Source organism: Eublepharis macularius, chromosome 8, assembly GCF_028583425.1.
Source record: "Eublepharis macularius isolate TG4126 chromosome 8, MPM_Emac_v1.0, whole genome shotgun sequence".
Classification (NCBI taxonomy): Eukaryota; Metazoa; Chordata; class Lepidosauria; order Squamata; family Eublepharidae; genus Eublepharis; species Eublepharis macularius.
In genome coordinates, this window is record NC_072797.1 from 138574745 (window position 1) to 138599775 (window position 25031).

The 25031-nt window shown below is 46.3% G+C and overlaps 1 protein-coding gene across 1 annotated transcript in view; it reads right to left on the reverse strand.

Moving 5' to 3' along the window:
* Positions 1-10872: 10872 nt before the first annotated feature.
* Positions 10873-25031, reverse strand: part of FBXO10 (F-box protein 10) — a 41824-nt gene continuing 27665 nt past the window's right edge. Inside the window, exons 5-10 of the mRNA XM_054987122.1 lie at positions 21851-21921; positions 20600-20752; positions 18195-18470; positions 15727-16037; positions 11518-11699; positions 10873-11382 (exon numbers count right to left, since the gene is read on the reverse strand). Of these exons, the coding sequence (XP_054843097.1) occupies positions 11205-11382; positions 11518-11699; positions 15727-16037; positions 18195-18470; positions 20600-20752; positions 21851-21921 (1171 nt within the window). The 3' untranslated portion in view covers positions 10873-11204. The remainder of the gene's footprint in view (positions 11383-11517; positions 11700-15726; positions 16038-18194; positions 18471-20599; positions 20753-21850; positions 21922-25031) is intronic.

Here is a 25031-nt window from a genome sequence, read left to right on the forward strand (position 1 = left end):
TAAGAACTACATACATTTGTACGGAACTTGCTTAAGCTTGCTTTTAATATTTCACTTCTATTTAAGTATCTTCTATCTTTACCGTCTGCCTTCATCTCTAATAACATTCTTATCAAAAAATAACATTTTTATTATATTTATTACCGAACTTCTTCTGTCATTCTCTATGTTAATTAAATTTTGTTCCTGATTTTCAGCTATATAATTTTTAAAAATGTTCCCTTTATTTTAAAATTCTGAAATTGGTCGATCCTACTATATAAAAGGCTAACCATGTTCCAGACAACTCACTTTCTACCCTGGTACAACACCAGAGGGTGCTGCCGTGGAGGGAAGCACAGAAGAGGCAGGCTATCCCTCAGAAAACGGGCTGGGCAGGAAGCCCAGATTGGGATCAGGTGCAGAGCAGGTGGCATTGCCCCCCCCACACACACACCTTCATCCAGCTGGGATCAGGAGTGGAGGAGGTGGCAGTGCCCATTCCCCACCTTCACCCAGCTGGGATCAGGAGGGGAGAAGGTGGCAATGCCCGCCTTCACGCAACTGGGATCAGGAGCAGAGCAGGTGGCATTGCCAGCCCCCCTCCTTCACCCAGCTGGGATCAGGAGCAGCAGAGCAGGTGGCAATGTCTGCCCCCTACCTTCACCCAGCTGGGATCAGGAGCAGAGCAGGTGGCATTGCCAGCCCCCCTCCTTCACCCAGCTGGGATCAGGAGCAGCAGAGCAGGTGGCAATGTCTGCCCCCACCTTCACCCGGCAGGGATCAGGAGCAGAGCAGGTGGCATTGCCAGCCCCCCTCCTTCACCCAGCTGGGATCAGGAGCAGCAGAGCAGGTGGCAATGTCTGCCCCCTACCTTCACCCAGCTGGGATCAGGAGCAGAGCAGGTGGCATTGCCAGCCCCCCTCCTTCACCCAGCTGGGATCAGGAGCAGCAGAGCAGGTGGCAATGTCTGCCCCCACCTTCACCCGGCAGGGATCAGGAGCGAATGAATTTCAAGCAGCTTACCCTCCTTTGGAGAGCCAGCCCCAGCAGCCCTGCTTGCACAAACGCACGCACACTCACTCATCACGAATGAAAATAAAGCAGCAGAATGAATTCAAAGTGGCTTATCCCCCTCTGCAGAGCCCTCACTGCTTGCAGGCCTGGAGGCTGGGCCATGCACACACACACACCGCGCATGCATGTTCACACCAGGGAATCCAGGAGGCGGTGATGGGATGGTGGTGGTGCTGCAGCTGCTGCTGCTTCTGACGCTGCCTGCTGCTAAAGACACGGGCAGCGTGGAGGCAGCAGGGAGGAAAAGGAATCACGTGGCCAGGGCCAAAACCCACGTGACCTCTTTTCAGATCTACAGGAACGCCGTTCCAGCACGTTCCCCCTCCAAATGGGCCCTGGGCTTTGAAATTAGTATTGAATGTAAAGATGACTCCTAGACATTGAAATTTTTTAACTTGATCTATAGTGTTCCCATTTATTTCCCAGTTAGTTTTTAAAACTTGTCTACTAAAACGTATAATTTTAGATTTTGAGTAATTAATTGTCAGAAGCTCAGTATCACATTGATCGCTAAATTTTTTTATGGCACGCTTTAGACCAATTTTTGTTTGAGACAGGAGCAGGGCTTTTTTCTGGGAAAAGAGGTGGTGGAACTCGGTGAGTTGCCCTAGGAGAAAATGGTCACATGGCTAGTGGCCCCGCCCCCTGATCTCCAGACAGAGGGGAGTTGAGATTGCCCTCCGCACCGCTGAGCGGTGCGGAGGGCAATCTCAACTCCCCTCTGTCTGGAGATCAGGGGGCGGGGCCACCAGCCATGTGACCATTTTCAAGAGGTTCCGGAACTCTGTTCCACCGCGTTCCAGCTGAAAAAAAGCCCTGGACAGGAGGACTGCGTCGTCAGCATACATAAGAATTGGTACCTTTCTTCCTACAAGACTTGGGGCATGGACATCTGTCTCATGTAAACATCGAATCAATGCGTTTACATAGATGTTGAATAAGAAGGGCGCTAATAAGCAACCTTCTCTAACGCCCTTCTGGACCAGGATTTTCTTAGATAGTTTGCCATTTTGTGTGTACCTTATCTGGAGTTCACTGCTCTCATGAAGCTTAATCATCAGGTATAACAATCTTTTACCAATGGATGTATCTCCCAATTTTGCCCATAGTCTTCCTCGAAAGACGGTATCAAAAGCAGCCCTGAGGTCTATAAATGCTGCATATACATTTTTCTTGGGAGACATTGCATGTTTGTGGATGAGGTAATCCAGCACCAAACAGTGATCCATGGTAGAACGGCCTTGGGAAAAGCCTGCCTGTTCAATTTCTAATAGATTCTCTTGGTCTGAATTGAACTTATTTCAGTCCACAACCAGCTTTAAATAAGTAAAACAGGACATTCCTTTATTTGATAAGTGTTATACAAGTTAAACTTCAGTTAAAATACAAATATAAATATTATAAAATCTAATTAGCATACATCATATAACAGTTGTCATAAATATAGCCCTGCATAAACACTTTAAAATTGGGAAGCAGAGATCTTAAACAGCCGCTATATAGTAACCTCCTAAAGTGGTCCGAGTTAAAGCCCGGATATACCTGACTGGTGTTTGTTGCATAATTTGATCACCGTCGCACAAAATCCTTCAGTATCTGAGCTGATTGATCTATGTATGTAAATACGTTAGCTAATATTGGAGACCACCAGTCTATATGTGTTTTAAGCAGTTCTACTATAATGAAATCACTTCCCGGTGCTTTGCCGTTTTTTAGCTGTAATATTAATGAGGTGACCTCACTAACTGTGGCTGGAGGCCAAGCTGGAATATTTGCTAAACGGTCAGCCTTCCAGAACTGTGAGTGGTACAAGCTTCTGAGCCCAGGCCCCCACCTTGACATCTGGACAGCCTGCTGGAACTGGGAAAATAAGCCAAAACACAACACTTCAGTGTTTAAAATATAGCACTTTTATTTTTGTAATATACAGAGTTTTTTTTTTCTTTAACAAAACTTTACACATAAAATGTTTATAATTCCCTTTAAAAACGGGAGGGCATAATAATCCAACAGTTAAAAACTTTAAAAGTTCTTTAAAATATTGATGTGGCTCTCTACACACAAAACTTGCCTGCTTTTAAATGGGATGTCTATCCCAGCCTCCCCCAAGCCAGCTCGTTAGTTATGATTAACTTGCTACTAACCTGTAACTTTGCTTTCACTGGGAGATGGCACCTAACCCTGCGCCTGTTGCATGTTTGCGCAGATGTCTGCTGAGCAACGGCACTCCCAAGAAAAGTGGTTAATACACATGTTAATCATAACTAGTTTAGCTGGGTTGGAGACCCTATCACTGACTTCAGTGGAGTGGACTGATATTTTTTTGCTGGATTCAGTATATTTTTGCTCAGAAGTAGGCCCCTTTAGTTTTTCTCAAGTAACTGTATCTACCTTATCACATTATCTACATGCTCTGTCTCATTTCGAAGTTTGGGAATTTGTTGGTTTTTTCCCAGGGAAAAAAGTCATTTGGGAATATCTGTTTCTCAGGCTTTCTGCTGTAGCGTTAACATGTTAACTGCCTGTTCACTACACAAAGAAGACTTGACTCGACTCGACGGTCACCAGAAGGACGATCATCTGAAGGGGACAGTCCCAGATTTGCCATCAGACCCATTAACCGTTGCAAAGAAAAATTCTTCCCCTATTAAGTCTCCTTGCACGTGCCTGATGCACAGGGCCCTCATCCAGCAGGGCTTTCGCCACCGGCCCAAGATGCCAGAGCGCTCCCCCTTGCTGGATCCAGCACAGAAGTTGTATGGAGCACTTCCCCCTTCTTGGTCACATGCTGGTTCCAGCATGAAAAGGCTGGCGTGCTGCTGAGGGTAGGGGAACCCTTCTCACATTACTGAAAGCACTGGCAGCCAGACTCCATTCGAAATTTGCCTTGGAGGAAGTGATGGGGAACTCTTTATTGTCTCTCAGTAAGTAGCAACAGCCTCTGATTCATTTTTTTTTCTCTCTCTCTCAGCAGGTGGGAAAAGGTGGATGAAAGGGGGAACTCCACAGAGTCCCCCGAACGGCCCTACAAGCGGGCAGGCAAAGTTACTCGGCTTGTTTCATTCCACAAGAACTTCCTCAGGAGCCAACACAGAATCCAGAGTTCTTGTGGAATGAAACAAGCCGAATAACTTTGCCTGGCCGATGGTAGGGCCGTTCGGGGGACTCCGTGGAGTTCCCCCTTTCATCCACCTGGTGAGAGAAAGAGAAAAAACAAATCAGAAGCTGTTGCTACCTTTTATGGACTTCTCTCACCTTGCAAGATACCCGCTTTCCCTTAAATAGACGGCGATGCGGGGCTCCTCAACATTTATTTGGAGATTGTGGACAGTTCTGTATTATTAACAAGAGGCTATATTTAATGTTGAGAGAGTGCTTGGAGGCTACAGTCTGTTGAAAGAGTTATATGTTGTTTCCCGTACTGATTCAGTATGATGGATTCTTGAATTGTATATATGTATATATTTGAATTTTGATTTGAGCACCAATAATATGCATCAGACATTGAGAGGACCCTACGTGGACTAGCATGCCAAAACAGCCATTGTTGCTAACAGGTGCTTTAAACCGGGAAATCCTTTCTAGGGTGCTAGCAGCCTCCTGAACAAACTGTGACAGCTGGACATTAGAGGGCAGGGCAAAAAAGCAAAAGCTTCATTCCTTAGTTCATTAACTCATGGCCCTCTTTGCTTCTTGCTATGCAGTTGCATGAAAGACAGACATTCAACACGTTCTGCCCAGAGGCATGGCACTGAAAATTCAGCTAGCAGGAACCACTGTACTCATTGCACCGCAAGCCTTCCAAACAACTGTCAAAAACTCATGAACTCTGCAAGGGGGACAACACGAAGGCATCCCCGTGGTCCACACTGGCCACAAAGATAGCCACTCTTCTGCCTCCCCCATCCTGTGCCTCACAAATGGGAAACAAACATTCAACTTTCCTGCCCTCTGCACATTGATTTATCCAGATAAAGTAGCACCAAAATCCAGGTGGTTCTCTCAGATTCAGGCCCAATCTATTGAACCAGTTCATTAAAGGGGGAGAAGAGGTTAAGGATGCTTTCCCCCACAGAGGCAGCAGAAAGTACATTTTCTCTTACAGGCAGTCACATTTAAGTAGTTTCAAAGGCACAATGTGCGCTGTTACTCTCCTAGCACTATTTCTAGCTCTGAGCAGCACCAATCTGAAATCACCTCAGGAATCCATTTTTCCCTCATTTGGCCTTTGGTTTGGACAATCCAGTCGTCCCTCTTTTGGCACCAGGGGCCGGACTGTTCACAGGCAGTTCTTCCTTGAATGAAGCTCTGTGTAATGTACAATATACCCCAATAAACCCCTGCTGATGATTCCCAACAAAGGAGCCTGGAAGGATCCTAGGTGTAGCAATTAGCTGCCTTCAAGAGTCAAAACGTTCCAGCTGACGATAAAATGCAGGCTTAGGCCCATTTAATAGTTTCATAGAATCAGAGAGAGTCCAGTCCCTGATCAAGGGGAAAAATCCAAACTAAAGAGTTCCCAACAGAGGTCTGCCACGCAAGGGTAGGGATACCAGGCCTCCCGCTATCCCACTTCTCAGGCCATCTCATGCCTCGGTCACCGGTGGGAAGAAATGGGAAGGGGGACATGAGCACACGCAGGTGTACTTAGCGGACGTTCTCCCCGGGGCTTTTTTTCTGGGAAAAGAGGTGGTGGAACTCAGTAGTGGAACTCACAACCGCACATCACTTTGGGTCAGCTGGAACAAGGGGGGAGTTTTTTAAAGTTTAAATTGTCCTCAGTGAAAATGGTCACATGGCCAGTGGCCCCACCCCGATTTCCAGACAGGGGAGTTTAGATTCCCCCCTGCGCCACTAAGTGCTGCTAGGCGGCATGGAGGGCAATCTAAACTCCCCTCTGTCTGGAGATCAGGGGGCGGGGCCACCAGCCATGTGACCATTTTCAAGAGGTTCCGGAACTCCGTTCCACCACGTTTCTGCTGGAAAAAAGCCCTGCCATAGACTTCCTGCAATATGCTGCTGCACCTTCTATGTTACCCAATTCCTACCAGGTGTTTACCACTACAGCCTAGCAACCCTAAGCAAAGTAGAGTCCACCATTCTCCATTGTCAAAACATCTCACTCTCAGGATGTTTCTTCCGCTGTGCCTCTGAAGTCTCCCTCCAATCAGGCTTTGCCCTCTGGAGCAGCAGAGAATCAATCTTTGCCTTCATCCATGCTATTATGTCTCCCCTTAGTCTTCGTCAGTTAAGCATTCCCAGTTCCTTCAACTTTTCCTTATAGGATTAATTTTCCAGCCCTCCAATTCTCTTCCCTGCCATCGTCCGAAAACATTCCTATTTATTTGCTTCTTAAAGTGTGGTGCCCAAAACTAGAGAGAGTCTTCCATATGGGGATGGTGTTTTGTGGTTTCCCCATTGCTGGTGAGCATACAGGTACAGTGAAGCAGCAATGGGGCTTCTACGTGGCAGGTTTCCTTGCAATTTCCTTGTCCCAATCCGCCAGCAGTGCCACCCTGGGCCACCAGGGCTTTTTTAAAGGCACAAGAATATGGTTAGATCAATATATTGTTATGACTATAGATGTCCTTTGAATTCCCAGCTTTCATTTTTTAAAAAAAGTCTCCAGCCCCTTTGGTTGCAAAGATATGCCTTTCCCCTTATATCTCTGCAAGGAAGGAGCTGGAGACTTGCTGTTTTTTTAAAAAATGAAGGCTGAGAAGTCAGAGATCCTGCTACACCTATTGTTATAACAGTATATTAAATATAACAATATTCTAGTGCCTTTTTTAAAGAATAAAAAGCTCCCTGGTAGCAGGGGGAGGAAATGACTGCCAAAGGGTCAAGGAAAATGGATGCAATGTGGGCCAGAAAATCTGAATTTTCACAACCACACAGCAGCTATCCAGGCTTTACTGTGATCTTTCCCAAAAGTTCAGAGCAAAGCAGGCTTGAAAAAAATTGGAGAAAAGCCCTGGAGGTGCACAAATGCACCACGATGCAGTAAGGAAGCTTCGGAAAGCTTTGATTACAAATGCATTAAAATGCTTTGGAAAGCTTTGATTCGGGATTATCGAATCAGAAACCCGAAGCGTACACCCTTATTCCCTACAGCACTTAACTCATGGCAGACGATCCATACAGTAGCCATCGAAGTCGTGCACAAAAGAAGAGCAAAACTGTTATTTATTTAAAATATTTATATGCTGCCTTTCCACCCAAAAACAGGGTCCTCAAGGCAGTGAACAACAGATAATTAAAACATTAAAATAATGTTAGTTCTCATTATTTATTAGGTTTCTATTAAAGCCCCTAAAACTATACCATCCATTTTTGCAGTTGCATCACAAAGCTGACTCATGTATAGCTCACATCTGCCTGTAATCCCAAGACAATTTAACATGAACTGCTGCAAGACCAGGTATCCCCCCTCCTTTACCTATCCAGTAAACGCAGAACTTTGCATTTGGCTTTGTTGGATTTCAACTTTCTAGCCTAACAAGGTCATTTTCAATTTTATTTCTGTTTTCTAAGATGTTTGCTGCCCCTCCCACATCTGCATCATCTGTACATTTAATGAAGGTTCCTTCTACCCTCCTGCCTTCATCCAAGTCATTGTGCAAAATTTTAAGAGTACCAAGCCCAAAAGAGCCCTGTGGCACCCCACTCAAAATCTCCCCCCAGGCTAACAAAATACAGTTACGTAAGAACATGAGGCCAGTGGTCCATCTGGTCCAGCTTCCTGTCTCACACAGTGGCCAACCAGTTACTCTGGAGGGCCAACACCAGAGCACAGAAACCCGAGGCCTCGCCTTGATGTTCCCCCCTAATACTGATATTCAGAAATTTATTGTCTCTGAATATGGTGGTTCCTGCTAGTGACCATGGCTAGTAGCCTCTGATAGACCTCCATGAATCTGCCTAACACCCTTTAAAGGCTGGTGGCCACCACTACATCTTCTGGCAGAGAATTCCACAATTTGATCAGTTGTTAAGAATTCCTTTCTTTTGTCCCTCCTGAATCTATAGCCCATCAACTGCACTGGGTGCCCCTGAGTTCCAGAATTTGGGGAGAGGTAAAAACAGTTCTCTTTATCCACTCTCTCCCCTCCCGTGTACAGGGCTTTTTTTCAGGGGGAACACGGGGGAACGGAGTTCCGGAACCTCTTGAAAATCGTCACATGGCTGGTGGCCCGACCCCCTGATCTCCAGGCAGAGGGGAGTTGAGATTGTCCTCCGCGCCGCTGAGCGGCGCGGAGGGCACTCTCAACTCCCCTCTGTCTGGAGATCAGGGGGCGGGGCCACCAGCCATGTGACCATTTTCTCTGAGGGCAACCCACTGAGTTCCACCACCTCTTTCTCCAGAAAAAAAGCCCTGCCCGTGTATATTTTTATAAACATCCATCTTGTCTCCCCTTAGTCACCTTTTTTCTAAACTAAAAAGACCCAGTTCTCCAACCGTTTCTGAATTCATTCTTTTGCCTGGACGCAAGCTTTATGCTACTGTACCACTATAACCACACCATTTTCTTCTGTGTTGAGAAAGTTCCCATTTCTGTATGTATGTTGTACATTTCTGGAAGGAAAGGAAGATTACTTCATTGCTATATCAAGGCTCCTTCAGAATGGCTATTAAAGAGACCAATAATATGGAGTCCAGTGGTCCCCAATGTGGGCGCCGTAGTGCTAACCAGTGTATTTCTGGTGCCCACTTGCTTCTTCAAGATGGCACCTGCTTCCTAAAGTGAAGGACCAATTCTGGCTTTCCTCCACCTCACTGAAGTAGGAGATGCTTCAAAAGAACCCAGAACCCTTGTGCGCAAGGAGCACCCTCTCTCTGTAGGAGGAGGCTTGTCTTGGAGCCTCCCATCATTTTGCAATTGGCCTCAGCATCTCTGGGCCAAACCACAAGAGAAGAATTACACATCTCTAAGCGAGTGAATATGATCATGTCTGTTCCTACCGCCCGTGTACATCTTCCCAGAGGTGAGCCCGTGTCCTGTAGCCTTAGGCAGCATCAAAAAATTTGCCACTGTAGAGCGGCCACTTTTGTCTGCTTCCACTTCCTGACCAGGAAAAAGGGGGGGGGGGAAGAGGGGAAAGGGATGCTTGGCGGGAGGTCTGAAGAGAAATGCAAAGGCAGAAGGGAGAAGAGGATGTGCCTGGGGGGATCTTCTCTCTTAAAATCACCAGCGCAGCCCATCTCCCGATCAGAAGAAAGGGTGGGGGCAGATGGGGATGAAGGGGAGGGGAAGAAAAAGGGGAAAGGGATGCTTGGCAAAGTAGAGGTGCATGGTGGGATAGCATGGATGAACGCTAAAGAAACCCGTGCCAGCCCGAACATGGGGATGCATGCAGCGTGGTCGTGCTATGCGAGTGGACAGGAGAGCAACAGGGAACACGTGTAAGTGCATTTGCGCGCCATTCGTCTCGTGCTCTCACAGCGGTCCTTTTCTGGTGGAATCTACTCCCCATCAAAATGCCAAAAGTGTCCACAGGCTCAATAAGATCGGAGACCTCAATACAGCGTTAGACACGAGGTATTACTATAGCAACCCACCCAACTGGTCATTCGGAAAACTGCCAGAAGGGAAGGGATCGCACTTATCTAAAGAAATATGTCTTAAGAAAACACCTGGAGGTCATTGGTCAGAAGTGGTGGTGGATTCTTGAAGGGAGAAATCTATTACAACACATTTATTGTGAATCTGCCTGCCTCCTCAATAACTTTGCTAGTGTTTGGGGTAGGAGGAGTTACCATATGAAATATGACAGGAAAGGGAAGGAAATAAAGCTTTGTTCAGAGAGTTTTAATCTTTTACCTAGCCAGAAAGCCCCAGTTGCCCTCTTCCTTCTAGAAACTGAACATGGTTGATTTCTTTTGGTTCACAGAAAAGCAGTCCTTTTGTGTGAAGTTACAGCCACAGAGCTAATCCCGTCCTTCAACTCAGAACAAACCTCCACAACTTATAACCAATGCAACTAAGGATAGGCATAAAGAGACCACGGCAGGGATTGGCCTAGTGGCTGTTTGTGGCTGTCTGTCCAGTGGTTTTACCTGCCCCTTTCTTCCTTCCTTGTTTGACTCTCACTGCATCTCTGTGAAGTTAGAGCCAAAACAGACGGGACACCTGACGCGTGGAGGACGCCTGTCAGTTTCCCTCAAGGTTCCATGGGAAGTGTAGTGAGAAAGAACCTCTGCCAAGGAGGAGGAGGAGGAAAGAATCCCTCTTCTTCTCCCTGGCAGAGGTTCTTTCTCTAGGAGTCTCGTCTAGTCCGCTTGGCTCCCTCCTGCTGCCGCCAGCTCTCCTTGCTCACCTAAAAGTGCTCTGCAGTCAGACAAGAGGGAGCTGATTGTGTGGGCAGCGGTCCAAGGGAGCTGGCGGTGGTGATTGGCTTCTTGTCCCTTTGGCTCCCACCAGCCCCCCTGGGCAGCCCGCTCCCCTAAATGCACTCGGCAGCCAGAGGGAGCCTAAAGTGCTAGCAGCGGTGAGAGGGACAAGGCGCCTATCGCTGCTGCCAGCTCTCTCTGACTGCCGCCTGCGCAATTGGCTCCCTCTCACCACTGCTCGGCTCCCTCTGGCTGCGGAGTGCTTTAAGGGGAGCTGGTGGTGGCGAGAGAGAGCTGAGTGGACTAGATGAGACACCTAGAGAAAGACTCTCCGCCAGGGAGAAGAGGGATTCTCACCCTCTTCTCTTTGGTAGAGGTTCTTTCTCACTACACTTCCCGTGGAACCTTTCAGGAAACCGACGTGTGTCCTCCACGCATCAAGCGTCTCGTCTGTTTTGGCCCTTGGGCCAAGAGTGCAGAAAAGGCCACCCTGCAAGCTTTATGGCAGGGTGAGAAATTGTTTTTTTCCTCCCCCTTACAAACACAGCCCCAGGGATGGGCTGCTGCTGGAGGGATGAGAGGAAGGAGATCAGGAGATGCGGGTGCAGAAGATGCAGCAGAGACCACAGGGCCTGACAGCGGGGCAAGGTTGTGTGTTATGGCCACCTTTCCAATTACGCTCCCCTCACACTGGCTGGGACATCACACTAGTAATTAAATAAACAACTCAACATGAGCTTCTGCAACGAACACACAGAGGAAGTGTCCCAAGGCTGGTCTCTGAGCTAAAGAAAAGCTTGAAAGAAACGCACAGGAGTCACAGAATAGTGCAGAAAATGCTGCTGTTGTTATGGCAACCTCCATCCACTCGGGCAGCTATTCTGGCAGTCATGTTTGTGACTTTTTGATTGTTCCCAATTATTGACACGCCTCGAGAGGATCCTTCGATGTGAGGGCGTGCTGGAGGGTTTTCCAGGGTCCAGGCAGCATCGGGCCTGGAACAACAGAACAGAATCAAACAACACGGCACATTGGTCGAGGTGCGGGTTTAAAGCTGCTCACAGAAATGAGAAATCGGGAAGCATGAAAAAAAACACTGAAGTAAGTGAGTAGAGACACGAGAGACTTACTTTTTTTTAAAGGCAATGAACTTGTTATTCTGAATGATGCACCCGTCCCCGCAGGACGTCTGCTGCAAAATGGCCCTTTTGGACTTCCCTTGAAAAATCACATTATCTTGCACCACGCCTTTGGTCTGATCAAGCATCTCAATCCCATAACCTCGAAAGGAATGGATTCTGTTTTTGGTTACCTAGAAATGGAAGAGAGGGCAGAGAGAAGAGTCAAATATTGTAACGGACTTGTCTCCCAAGGCTCAGAAGCAGGGCTTTTTTTCTGGGAAAAGAGGTGGTGGTGGAACTCAGTGGGTTGCCCTCGGAGAAAATGGTCACATGGCTGGTGGCCCTGCCCCCTGATCTCCAGACAGAGGGGAGTTGAGATTGCTGGCGCGGAGGGCAATCTCAACTCCCCTCTGTCTGGAGATCAGGGGGCGTGGCCACCAGCCATGTGACCATTTTCAAGAGGTTCCGGAACTCCGTTCCCCCGCGTTCCAGCTGAAAAAAAAGCCCTGCTCAGAACACTGCCTTATACCTTGGTAGGGTCATTTAAATGCTGAGATTCTATTGCAGAACCAAAGCCTGATGGCCATCAGCTAAGGGAAACTCGGCAAAGAGTTGAAGCAACAATGGTGTTTTCCATAAAGGGACGGGCGTACGTGGTTTCCTCATAGCTGCTGCGGCTATTAATACAAGCAATGGGGCTTCCAAATGGCATTTTTCCCCAACATTTTCCTTGCCTCAGTCCCCCACAGTGGCCGTTCTCCCCCATTAGAGAGCTTTTTGATAAGGGCCCCATGGCACAGAGTGGTAAGCGGCAGTACTGCAGCCCAAGCCCTGCTCACGACCTGAGTTCAATCCTGGCGGAAGCCGGGTTCACATAGCCGGCTCAAGGTTGACTCAGCCTTCCATCCGTCCGAGGTTGGTAAAATGAGTACCCAGTTTCCTGGGGGTAAAGTGTAGATGACTGGGGAAGGCAATGGCAAACCATCTCGTAAAAAAAAAGTCTGCCAAGACAACGTTGTGATGCGATGTCCCCCCATGGGACAATAATGACTCAGTGCTTCCATGGGGGACTACCTTTACCTACCTTAGAGAGCTTTTTAAATATTGGCAATTGTCATATTTATTTATTTCATTTATACCCCACCTTTCTCCTCAATGAAGACCCACAGTGGCTTACATCATTCCCCTTTCCACCACTTTACCCAAACAACAATCCTGTAAAGTAGGTTAGGCTGAATATGTGATTGCCCAAGGTCCCCCCAGAAAGCCTCCAAGGCAGAGTGGAGATTTGATTCTGGATCTCTCAGATCCTAATCTGACACCCTAGCGACAACACTATACTTGCTCTCATTATAGTATTATAACAATTGATTAGGTTCTCCAAATTCCAGCTTTCATTTTAAAAAGTCTCTAGTCCCTTTCCTTGCTGAGAAGCAAGAGGAAAGGTATGTTTGCAAAGAAAAGAGGTAGACTTTTTAAAAAAATAAATGAAAGTTGGGAATTCAGAGGATCTGGTAGATCAGAAAAATCGGTGACCCCTATCAAGCAAAAAAAAAAATGTTTACATGCATGAAGATATTGCAAGATATTGCATTGTGAGGGGATGCTTCACCAACCCAAAGTGACATGGCAACAGAAGGTGGTGTGGGACAGAGCTGGTGTGTGGTGGAAGTGGAGAATGAGCAGCGGTGAAGAAAGCAGATAAAGAGCAGAAGGAGAAGAGGGACAGAAGAAGACAGGCAGGGAGGGCTGCCAGCATGCGTGTAAACGGTATTTCCCTTCCCTTGCAAGTCTTCATGGATCTTCCATATCTTTGTTATTACTACAAAGCAGCCTTGTGTTCCTGTATTCTGCTCTCCACCATTTAACAATATCCTTTATTTGAATTGAAGAATTGCTAAGAGGCTAGAAAATGCGAAAGCCACGTTAATATATTTTAAAATATTTATTGATTCTGAGGAAACATATGGACATGGGTAAGAGGAGAAAAACATGACAGAGAGAAGTAATGCTTATGGCTGTTTTTATCTCACAAATAATTGTTCTTGTGTGTACCTTCTCCTCTTACCATGTAATTCTAAGCAGAGCCACACCTCTCTAAGTCCCTCGACCTCCATGGATTTAGAAAGACTAAACTCTACGTAGGACCGCACTTTTGGAGTGCATCCACTGCAGTCTTGGCCAGGCTGTTTTTACAAAGCTAAGACAACACGCATATACTTGATCTATCTCTGGGCTGTCGCCCAATTCAAGTCTAAAAGAGATGAGCACCACACGTAGCTAATTGGATGACATTTTGTGGTGATCCCCCAACGTATGGTGTCCAATTGCTTTGTCAGACTTCAGGACAAAATCCAAAAGGTCTTGGAACAAGGTACTGCTGGCTAGCAAAGTGTATCACTTCCATATGACCCCCTCCCATATGACCCCCTCCCCCTGCAGCTTGACACAGTCCCTCTTAGGTTTATGAGCATGAAAACCTCTCCCTGCGGCCATTCAGGGAGCAAACCCTCTCCTTTCTTTGGAAACGGAAACCAAGCAGGAGCTCTTCAAAGCAAACAGCTGACCCCAGTTTTCTTCTGTTTCCTAAGTGTAGGAGGTACTTCAGAAAAGCCCAAGTGGTATCACCTTGTACCTGCAGCAGAGTTACCCCTGTTGCCCAAACCACTCCAAGCAGCGGTGGGAGAAAAACAAAAATGTTGTTGGCCTTTGTGCCAGTATCTCACTTCTGGGTACAACTTGGAAGTAAATGGGTTGCTCTAGGAATTGCCAGAAACTCTATGGCAAAAACAGATTTTTAACATAAAGTTTCTGGCAATACCTAAAACTACCCACTGCCATTTCTGGGTTGTACCCAGAAGTGATGCAGTGATGTCACACACACCCCTGTGTCACCCCCCATGCCCCTGCCCCCCCCAACTCCTAGAGCTACCCATTGTCTCTTCTGGGTTGTACCTGGAAGTAAAGTGATATCATACCCAACATCACCCCCCCATGTCCCTGCCCCTCCTGCTGGCTGCCAAGTTTGGCCTGGCAAATGTTCACCCATTTGGAAGTGTCTGCCTCCATGACAGGGGAGTGCTTGGCTTAGAAATGCCCAACATTTTGTGGAACATGGCAGCCATTTTGTGGAGGCTGCCACTACCAGGCCTCAAAATTCTAAAAGTGCCCACAGGCACCACAATTTTACAGATCTCTAATTCATTCCATTTGCAGAAGCCCTTGAATGTATTCTCAGCCTATTTGGAAACTGCTGTACCGCAGAGGGACTCTCTCACATCCCAGTTCGTTGTCCACCAACAGGCAAGCACTCCCTCAGCAAATGCTGGGTCCCATCAAAACTTAATTTATTCATCAAGACTATGATACATCTTGCCTTTTCCTGGGACCTGCACAACAGCAACAGTCTACTCTGTATTTCTCTCCAAGGCAGCACAGCCTCCAAGGACTGCTCAGAACTGTTTACTTGTTCCATGGCTTCTCTTGGGGTAGGCGATGGATCCCTGCCAGATTTCAGCTGAGAAGCAATAACACAACAAGTTGTCTTTGGGATCCCTATCAACGCCACTCTCGAGGCAATACATAATCCTAAACTTGCATTCGAGCTAATAACCCATAATTCAAAATTAGCAATGTGCAAAATTGACTGCGAGGAATCAATTCTTCATGCTGCCAATACTTTGTGACCGTTTAAGCCAAGAATCCTCCACAGAATCCTTAACCTGATAGGGTATGAAAACTGAGAAATCTGCCGTGATACACCTGTGACTTTCTTGGCTGCTCCTTTCAAGGGGCTACTTGTCAGTCTCCAGGTCTTAGCAAATGTCTCAACGGTGCTACCTTCTGAAACTCAGACTCCAATGTTATTTACTGGCAGCCCATGTCTGATGGACCATTTGGGAACCTTTGCCCCAGCAGTCAAGAAAGATGTTCTCTCCAGCACAGGTTTCATCGACTGATCCACAAAGTATGTACTGCAGCAAAACCAGAGAATGGTGCAATGGATTCAGGGCTGGACTTGAAGGAACAGACCCGGGTCCAATTTCCTACTGACATGTTTCAGGGGTGACACTGCGGCTCAGTAGGTCAACCACCATCTCTTGGACTAACTTACCTCAGAGAAGTGTTGTGTAGATAAAATGACATCAACCCACCCACAAAATCGATCAAATACGAACAAGATAAACATATTCTTCTTATTTATCAAAAGGAACCCACCTTCATATCTGCTGCCTGCAACAACCGGAGGCCGCACCCCTGGTTTCCTAGGATATCGTTCTCAGCGATGACACCGTCACCCTTGGAAGCAATCCCGTGGCTGCTGTTGTCATAAATGCCGTTGCCACGAAGGTCCACCCGGCACTCTGCTTCCACTAGGACTCCACCCAGGCTGTTGCAAGAAATGCTGTTGTTTGCTATTCGGGTGAGCTGGGAGCTCTGAGAGACAGAGACCCCACAGTCGTGGTTGGCATGGATGGCATTTCCTATGATGTTCAGGGCCTCGCTGCTCTTGACGTATAAACCAGCAGCTACGAAAGGAATGGAGATGGGGAAGCCGCATTATCAGTAACCTTCGCTTAACAGGCAGAAACCCAGAAATGAATCTACACGGCAGTCCAAGGAATAAGATGTTTTTCTCATTAAAACTTTTATTTTATTGATAAATTTAAAATCCCATTAAAAGGGGAAAAGGGAAAAAAGAACGAGAAGAAAAAAACAGAAATAGAGAAGAATAAGAAAAAAAGAAAGAAAAAGAAAACATAAACATAAGAAAAAGGACAGAGAAAAATGATACTTGTAGAAGAAATCATTTTCAATTTTCTCTACACTTTTAATATCTTTACAAATATTCAACTTGTAGTCTTAATACCTCTGAAGTTTACCTTTCCTATATTACCCCCTTTTATTTAATTTTCTCAAACTCTTCTTAGAAATCAAATCCACAAATAATCAGTTCATCTTTTCCTGTTTCACGCCAAAAATCAATAAGGAGTTTCCAATTTATTATGAATGTAGACAATGTTTTATCTCTCATCAAAGCTGTAAGTTTAGCCATCACAGCTAACTCCATCATTTTCAGAATCCAGTCATCAATTGAAGGCAATAAGATATTTTTCAATCAACGTTAGCATTTAAAATGCACAGCTTATCACGTGTCAGACCAGGAGCTGGGAGATCCAGGTTTGAAACCCCACTCTGCCGTGGAAGTTCACTGCGTGGCCTTGGGCCAGTTTCTCTCTCAGCCTGACCTGTGTCAAAGGGTGGTTGTCGTTGTGAGGTTAAGATGGAGGACTGGAGAATGGCACTTCAAGCAACTCTGCACCCCCATTTTGGAGAAATGCAGGGAATGAATACCTGAATAATACAACATACAGCTAGAATAATAAAATGTTGAATCTGCTGCACAAACTGGCAACAGGCCAGTGGCAACTAAATGCAGAGGACACGCAGCACTCATAACAGAAAGCAGCAACTGGGATGGGTGGGAGCTGTTGTGTGGTAAGAGCAGGTCAAGCTGATGCTGTTAAAGGTCATCAAGGACAGCACAGGGGCAAAGCAATTACAGCATTTGCCCATGGACAACGTTGTTCGATTCCCACCTCCCCCAGCACTGTGCTGCGGCATCTGCCCCAGACAGCCTTTGTTCCCACCTAGCAACACCCAGGCATGTTTCTTCTCTGCCCCTTCAGCTGCTGAGCACAGATGGCAACCACGTTAGTACATTCTAGAAACCCCCTCCTGCCTGACACCAGGGCTTTTTTTCAGCGGGAAAGCGGTGGAATGGAGTTCCGGCACCTCTTGAAAATGGTCACATGGCTGGTGGCCCCACCCCCTGATCTCCAGACAGAGGGGAGTTGAGATTGGCCTCCGCGCCGATCTCAACTCCCCTCTGTCTGGAGATCAGGGGGCGGGGCCACCAGCCATGTGACCTTTTTCTCCGAGAGCAACCCACTGAGTTCCACCACCTCTTTTCCCGGAAAAAAAGCCCCGATAAAGGTAATACAGCAATAGTATGAAAGAATGGCTCCGGAAGGTGCTTTCAAAAAGAGAACAGGACTGTCTATGCCCCTGTATGTTACATGTGACCTATTTGTTGTATGCAGTTATCCTGCTCTTACTGCATTGTTTTCTACGTCTGTAATTCCATTTTCTGCATAGCTTGACGTATCACGTCTGATACTTTGTTTGCAGTTTCTAATTTTTGTAATGCTAGTCCTATTGCACTGCATATTCAATCGCTGTTTTTCCTGTCGTTGTTTTTATTTATATATTGAAATTGCAGTAACCCGCCCTGAGCCCAATTGTGGGGAGGGTGGGCTAGAAGTTGAATGAATGAATGAATGGATGGATGGATGGAGATCCCTTATGCTATTTGATTACTTCATTTTACACTGTGTGATCTGTAAATATGTAGCAAGGGAAGCCAAGAACTTGAATAATCCCCACCCCAGTTCTAAATGTCCAGTGCAACGGCATTGCAGGCTTTCCCAACTTTCAGTGTTCGGCTCAGCTTACATTTGAAAATGGATCAAAAAAGCATCCAGACAGACACAAAAGCCACTAACAGTAGTGGTAGCAACTTGGATGCTTCTCTTTGGTCCAGTGTTTCTGCCAGATCCACACAGGGCATTCATAAGCAACTCTTGCAGCCTTTTGGAGGGCAACGCCATTTCCCCAGAACTCACCCCCATTGTGGTTGATGCTGTTCGACTCCACCAGCGCCACACTGATGGGCCTGCGGGAAGTCAGGCGCTCGTCCTCGCTCTCCAGCTCATTCTCCCAGTTGGCAGCTTCTCCCTCATCGTTGAAGTTCTCATTGCCCCCTTGGTTGGCAAGGTATTCAATGGCATCATCCTTGCGGCAAAACACTGCAACCCCATAGATGCTGTTGTGGCCAATTTGGTTACTAGTGATGTGAGGGAGGCTTGAGGACATTATCCAGACTCCACAGCCCTTGTTACCTATGACAAGAGCGAAGTAGGGTTGAAATTGGTCTGTAAGTAACTCAGGAACTTGGGTCAGGGACCTCATACGTTGAGGAACGTGCCTGTTTTCAATAAATGACTTGATTTCTGCAAAATAGTCAAGAGTCCAGTAGCACCTTTAAGTCTAACCAACTTTATTGTAGCATAAGCTTTCGAGAACCACAGCTCTCTTCGTCAGATGCAACTTTATTGTAGCATAAGCTTTCGAGAACCACAGCTCTCTTCGTCAGATGCATCGTCAGCTTTCGAGAATCACAGTTCTCTTCGTCAGATGCAACTTTATTGTAGCATAAGCTTTCGAGAACCATAGCTCTCTTCGTCAGATGCATAACGATGCATCTGACGAAGAGAGCTATGGTTCTCGAAAGCTTATGCTACAATAAAGTTGGTTAGTCTTAAAGGTGCTACTGGACTCTTTACTATCTTGCTACTACAGACTAACACGGCGAACTCCTCTGGATCTATTTCTGCAGATATTTATACCCTGCTTTTCTCTCAGTGGGGATCCAAAGCAATTGACAACATGGCTCTTCTCTCCTCCATTTTAACTTCACAACAACAACCCACTGTGAGGTAGGTTAAGACTATATATTCATGACCTAGAGGTCATTCAGTAGTGCCCATGGCAGAGTGGGGATTTGAACTTGGGTCTCCCCGATCCCATTCCAACACTTTAGACCACTACGCCACCTAGGCTGATGTTGTGTGCTCAGCCCTCAGAAGCCCTCAACGCAAGAACAGGGCTCTAAGTAGGGATGCCAAGCCTCCAGCTATAGTGGGAGGCTTCCTGTCAACCACCACTGTTGCCCGCCACTGCTCCAAGTAGCAGAGGGAGAAAAACAAAGAAAGGTTCCTGGCCTCTGTGCCGGTACATCACTTCTGGGTACAACCTGGAAGTGATAATGGGTAGCTCCTAGAATCACTAGGAGCTCTATGGTAACTCTATGGTACTCTATGGTAAAACTCTATGGTAAAACATAGACATTGTTAATGTCACACGCTCCTCCCACGTCCACACACAAACTCAACCCTCCTGCTGGATGCCAGACTCGGCATGGCCACCCTGGTCCTAAGACCAGACACACACAGTCATTCAATTCACATTCTTCAGTCCCCCGTGACATTCATCTCCAAAATGGGAGGCTGTTCCTCAGTTCCTTCAAGTGGCAGGCAACACAGAGATTCTTCATCAGCTAGGCCTGGTCTAAATATCAGAAGCCTGGCCTTGGGCCTTTGCCCAGTTGACAGAGCAAGCTCTATGACAGGTGGCATTTTAAGCTCAAGCCCAACTTCAGTTTCCTATTTCAGTTCCAGCAAGTCTCCGGGTTGGAAAACAGCTACCCAAGGTCTCGATTCAGGAATGGATACTCACACTCCAAGCCCTGCATTGATATATTGGTATCTAGAAGATGCAGCCCAGGGCTGAGATAAACAGGGATGCTTTGGTTACACACCAGTTTCAGTCTTCAAAGCATCTTGCTAATGTGGGCAAGAAACCTCTGCCCAATTTTTTTCCAATTTAATTTCCACAGAAAGAAGAAAATAATGCACACCTGGAGCTCCCAAATCAGAAGACAAATGCACAAATGATTACACCAGGAAACAGAAAAATCCAAGCTTTTTTTTTTCTTTTTAGGAAGGTGGGCACACACCACGCAAGCATTTGCAGAAATATCTGTAGATCTTCTGTGAATATTTGAATTCCCCCTGAGTGAAACAGCATGATGCTCTACCGAATTAAAAGGACAAACTCTTCTTCACAGGATAACATGAATGACTATGCTCAACTCCACAGTGGAATCAGACAATTTTAGTTCTCCCTAAAACATCATAATCATTTTTTAAAACCATGATGTTCTGAAACAGAATCAGCATCTTCCTAAGTTAATCTCAAATTACAGCGCTAAAACCTATCATTACTAGCAAAAGCAGTGAAGCATTGAGGTTGGCCTAGATACAGCTGATGAAGAAAACCTGGTGTCTAAAATAGGCCATCATCTGTTTCGAGATTCTAACATACACCATGGAAGATCACACTGATACCTCACAAAACCGCAGAAGAGACAGGAAAAGAAGGAAACGGGGAAGAAAATCCCTCTGGTTACCATAAATGGTGTTTCCTTCAATAAGTCCTTTCCCGCGCTCTCCGACCACCACACCGTCTGAATATCCACAGCAGATGAGGTTACTTCTAAGGACGGGGTCACCTCCCCGGCGGATATCAGCACCTCCCCACTGGTTCTCTCGGATGACATTTTCTAAAGCAGGAAAAGAAAAGAAGCAAAAAACCTTCATGGAATAACTGTGTTGAAGAATTATAAAGAGAAGCGTTCCTTTGTTAAATCCACATGCAGGGGAAAGACCACCAGTGCCAGACATCCATTAACTCCTCTTGGGCCGTTCTGAAATCAAGCACCCTTAGCATCTTGGGTGGGGAGGGCTCTATCCTGTGAGGTCCCTTGGCTACAACAGAGAGTGGAGACAGACACACAATCCCTCTAAGCATCCTAGCAGATTTATTTTTTAAATACCTTTTTATTTCTAATTTCAACTTTTTAACATTCAGCATAATAAAACAAGATAAACATTCAACATTTACCCTATAAGACTACCTACAATCTTGGTAATAATCCTGAGTCAGAAAGTAAATTGTTTACAGAAGTCAGTAAAATATAAAGTCTATATACTTTTTCGGTAAAGTGATCTCTGATGATTCATAATTTGAAATGTAGTCGAAATATGGGAACCATTTCTCTAAGAAGCTGGATTGGAAAGTTGGATTGTCATTTACTATTAATTATTAATATTCCCGCCTGGAGGTATAAGCGCTGGGCGTGGCCAAAGGCGTGAGGATTTGGATTTAGGCCAAAGAGCTCTTGGCTCTTAATGTGTGGTTCACAGCTTGGGCCTTCAAATGAGCCACCTGCTGTATTCAGCCCTGACCCAAGAATAAAACATAACTCATTTTCTTTGTTGATAGAAAAGAGCAAGAGTCCAGTAGCACCTATAAGACTAATAAAATTTGTGGTAGGGTAGGAGCTTTTGTGAGCCACAGCTCACTTCTTCAGAGCTGTGGCTCAGGAAAGCTCCTACCCTACCACAAAATTTGATAGTCTTCTAGGTGCTACTGGACTCTTGCTCTTTCCTACTGCTACAGACAGACTAACACAGCGACCCATTTTGATCTTTGTTGACAGGTTCGTTTATATTGTATAGGATTTTTCCTATTGTTCTAAGCCACTTTGGGAAGAAGAGTGGGCTATGAATATATAAATAAATAAAATAATAAAAGAAAACAAAATCTCAAAAAAAAACTTGCGATAGCTTATTAGACCTATTAAATTTTCTTTCCGTACCTGTTATTTGGCCTCTTCCATTCTCGTTCACAGCAATGCCTGCAGCAAGTCCCTGAAAGATATGGTTCCCACTGGCACAGAAAGCAGAAGAGTGAAAGCAGTCAGCGGTTTAATACAGACAATTCATGTCTTTGCTCCCCACGGACTCCCCAGTAAGCCAGCTCTGTCGAGGGACTTCGTTGCTGTAGTGCAAGCAGGGCTTTCGAAAGGAAAGATCGCTCTTTTAAAAGCTTATTGCTTATATACTAATAAATGCCCAGGTGCTGAGGCAAGAGGGCTGTTTCCCAAGGCCAGATCTACCAGACAGTTCTCTCCAGTAGCACCAATAACTTGCACCAATAACTTCATTGAGGGCATCCCCAACCCTAGGCTCACTGAAGGAAGGGTAAAATCTCTCTATATAAAGACAAGTGTCCTGACTGACTCTTCAATGCCCAGCCCAAATGTCCTGGACCTAGAAACATGAAATTAGGGGACAACATCCCTTTCATGATATAAACACCCAGTAAGAATGGATTTTAAGAAATTCACCCTCTAAGGGGGTAAAAAGGGGGAAAATGTGTTTTCCCAAAGGGATACATCTTCCCTGTTGCCTGCTTGTGCCGCCGCCCACTGCCAGCTCAGCCACTCTTCGCTGATTGGGTCAGCCTTTCAAGGTTATTTGCATATGCGGGCTGATTGGGGCTCACAACATTCCACACCTCATCTCCCCCCTCCCCAGAGACAGTTGGAACACAGGTCATTTGCATATGCGGCCTGATTGGTCGTCACCCCCACATTCTAAACAGTCTGCAGTTGCTATTGGGAGTTATTGAATGCGTCCTGAGGTAAAATGCACCTCCCAGTCTTCCCCTCAAAGTTCACTAGGGTTGCCAACTCAAAAAAAATTACAAACCAAAAAATGTTACATACCCGTAAGTATTATAACTGGATTTAAAGTAGTTAAATACCGTAGAGAAGCACGAGTATCAAGCTAGTATATATATAAAGGAATTTAACTGCTGAGGGAACCATTTGGATGTTCTGACTCAAACTGGTCTAAAGTAAATGTGGTCCTAGGTGATGTGCACCCCATCTCTCTTTCTTTTCCTGGCCCACCTAAAAACTACTGCTGAGGTTGCTGCCACCCATGGATAAGAAGGGAAGAGGAAAGAGCAGACACACACTCCGGCCAGTGTTGAATTCTACAACTCTTGGTTCAATAAACTGTCACATTAGCTGTTCTCTCATCTACCTACCTATTTTAAGAGTCCTCAATCTGGTACAGCCTATGAACACTTCAGGAGCTTTAAGAAAGGATAGTGGGCACCACCACAAAATGGCTGCTTCAGGGGAAAGCTACAAAAGGGTCGTTTTCACACTGCTTACGTCTTCCTGGTGTGATTTCGCGTGAAATCACGCCAGGAAGATGCTGTCGTTCCAGGAGCTTGGCGTAATGTTCCGTGGCTGGTAAGCAGTGTGAAAACGGCCACGGTTGGGAGGTTCCAATACAAGCAACCTCCAATGATGGGAACAGCTACTTCCCAGCAAACACAACTAGGATCTTTTGAAGCACTTCTTGCTTCAATGAGCCGGAAAAAGCCAGGATTGGCTCTTTGATTTGAGGAAGAAACCAGTGAGCACCAGGAAACATATTAGTTGGTGCCATATTGGGAATTACTAGTCCAGACAGTGCAGTTGGCTATTCCAATGGGTATTCCGGGAACCTTTATGTGTGGCAGGTGGAAGCTTAGGTGTTCCTCAATGAAAAAGATCAGTACTGGTAGACAAGCTTCACACAGACGACCAGTCTTGGCATGCAGCTGTAGATGAGTTGTGGGATCTTTCACACAGAGCAGAAGGGAATGCAAAATGGTATCCTTTAGTATGCCCAGGGCTTTTTTTCAGCTGGAACATGGTGGAACGGAGTTCTGGAACCTCTCGAAAATGGTCACATGGCTGGTGGCCCCGCCCCCTGATCTCCAGACAGAGGGGAGTTTAGATTGCTCAGCGGCGCTGAGGGCCATCTCAACTCCCCTCTGTCTGGAGATCAGGGGGCGGGGCCACCAGCCATGTGACCATTTTCTCCTAGGGCAACCCACTGAGTTCCACCACCCCTTTTCCCAGAATAAAAGCCCTGAGTGTGCCCCAGAATCCTCTGAAATGACAAACACTTGGGAATTCCCTAGCAGATAAAGGCAATGCAGAAAATGTTTCCTGAAAGTGGGACAGTTTGGAAGCCCCTGTGATATTCCAAGCAATTATAATTGTTAAAAGAATAACAGCTGAAGTATATTATGAGCGCAAACTGTTCAATGCAGTGACAATAAAATAGCAAAATTAACTGCAGGGAAACGGACATCAGAGGAGACGTGTGCTAAGCAGTAAGGACTTGGGTGCGGGAGACTGGGGTAATATCCCAGTGGTTCAAAAGCTTGAAGTGTTAATTTCAAATGGAGAGAAATCGGCTGTAACACAAACCCATCGAAACACACAGATGCAGAATTGTTGGCACTGATCTGTAACGGCAGACCTGCTACTAGTGTAGAAGACAGTGTGTCATACTAGAACCAGGGAGACTGCTGTTCCAATGTTGACATTTGCCATCAGTCCCAAGGGTGGGGGATGATGCTGCCAAGCTCCTCTTTCAAGGCTGTGCAGCTGGCCGGGGTGGCCTTGAGCTCTCAGGTGTTCAGGCCCAACCCCCAAAGGGGGGGGGGACTGATTAGCTGAAGTATATGTGTTACTGGATTTTGCATGTGCAGGGCTTTTTTCTGGGTAAAGAGGTGGTGGAACTCAGTGGGTTGCCCTCGCAGAAAATGGTCACATGGCTGGTGGCCCCGCCCCCTGATTTCCAGACAGAGGGGAGTTGAGATTGCCCTCCGCACCGCTCAGCTCTGCGGTGCGGAGGGCAATCTCAACTCCCCTCTGTCTGGAGATCAGGGGGCGGGGCCACTGGCCATGTGACCATTTTCAAGAGGTTCCGGAACAACGTTCCACCACGTTCCAGCTGAAAAAAGCCCTGTGCATGTGCCTTATTCCTAACAAAGCCTTTGTAATATCGTGCCTCTAGGTCTTACAATAAAGCTTCCAAAAACTAACCAGTGGAGTCTTGGAAGGGTCCTTGGAAGGATCCTTACACCAATTGCTAGTCAGCTAGGAAGTTTGCTGGGTGACTTTGGGCCACCAGTTGCTCTCGTTT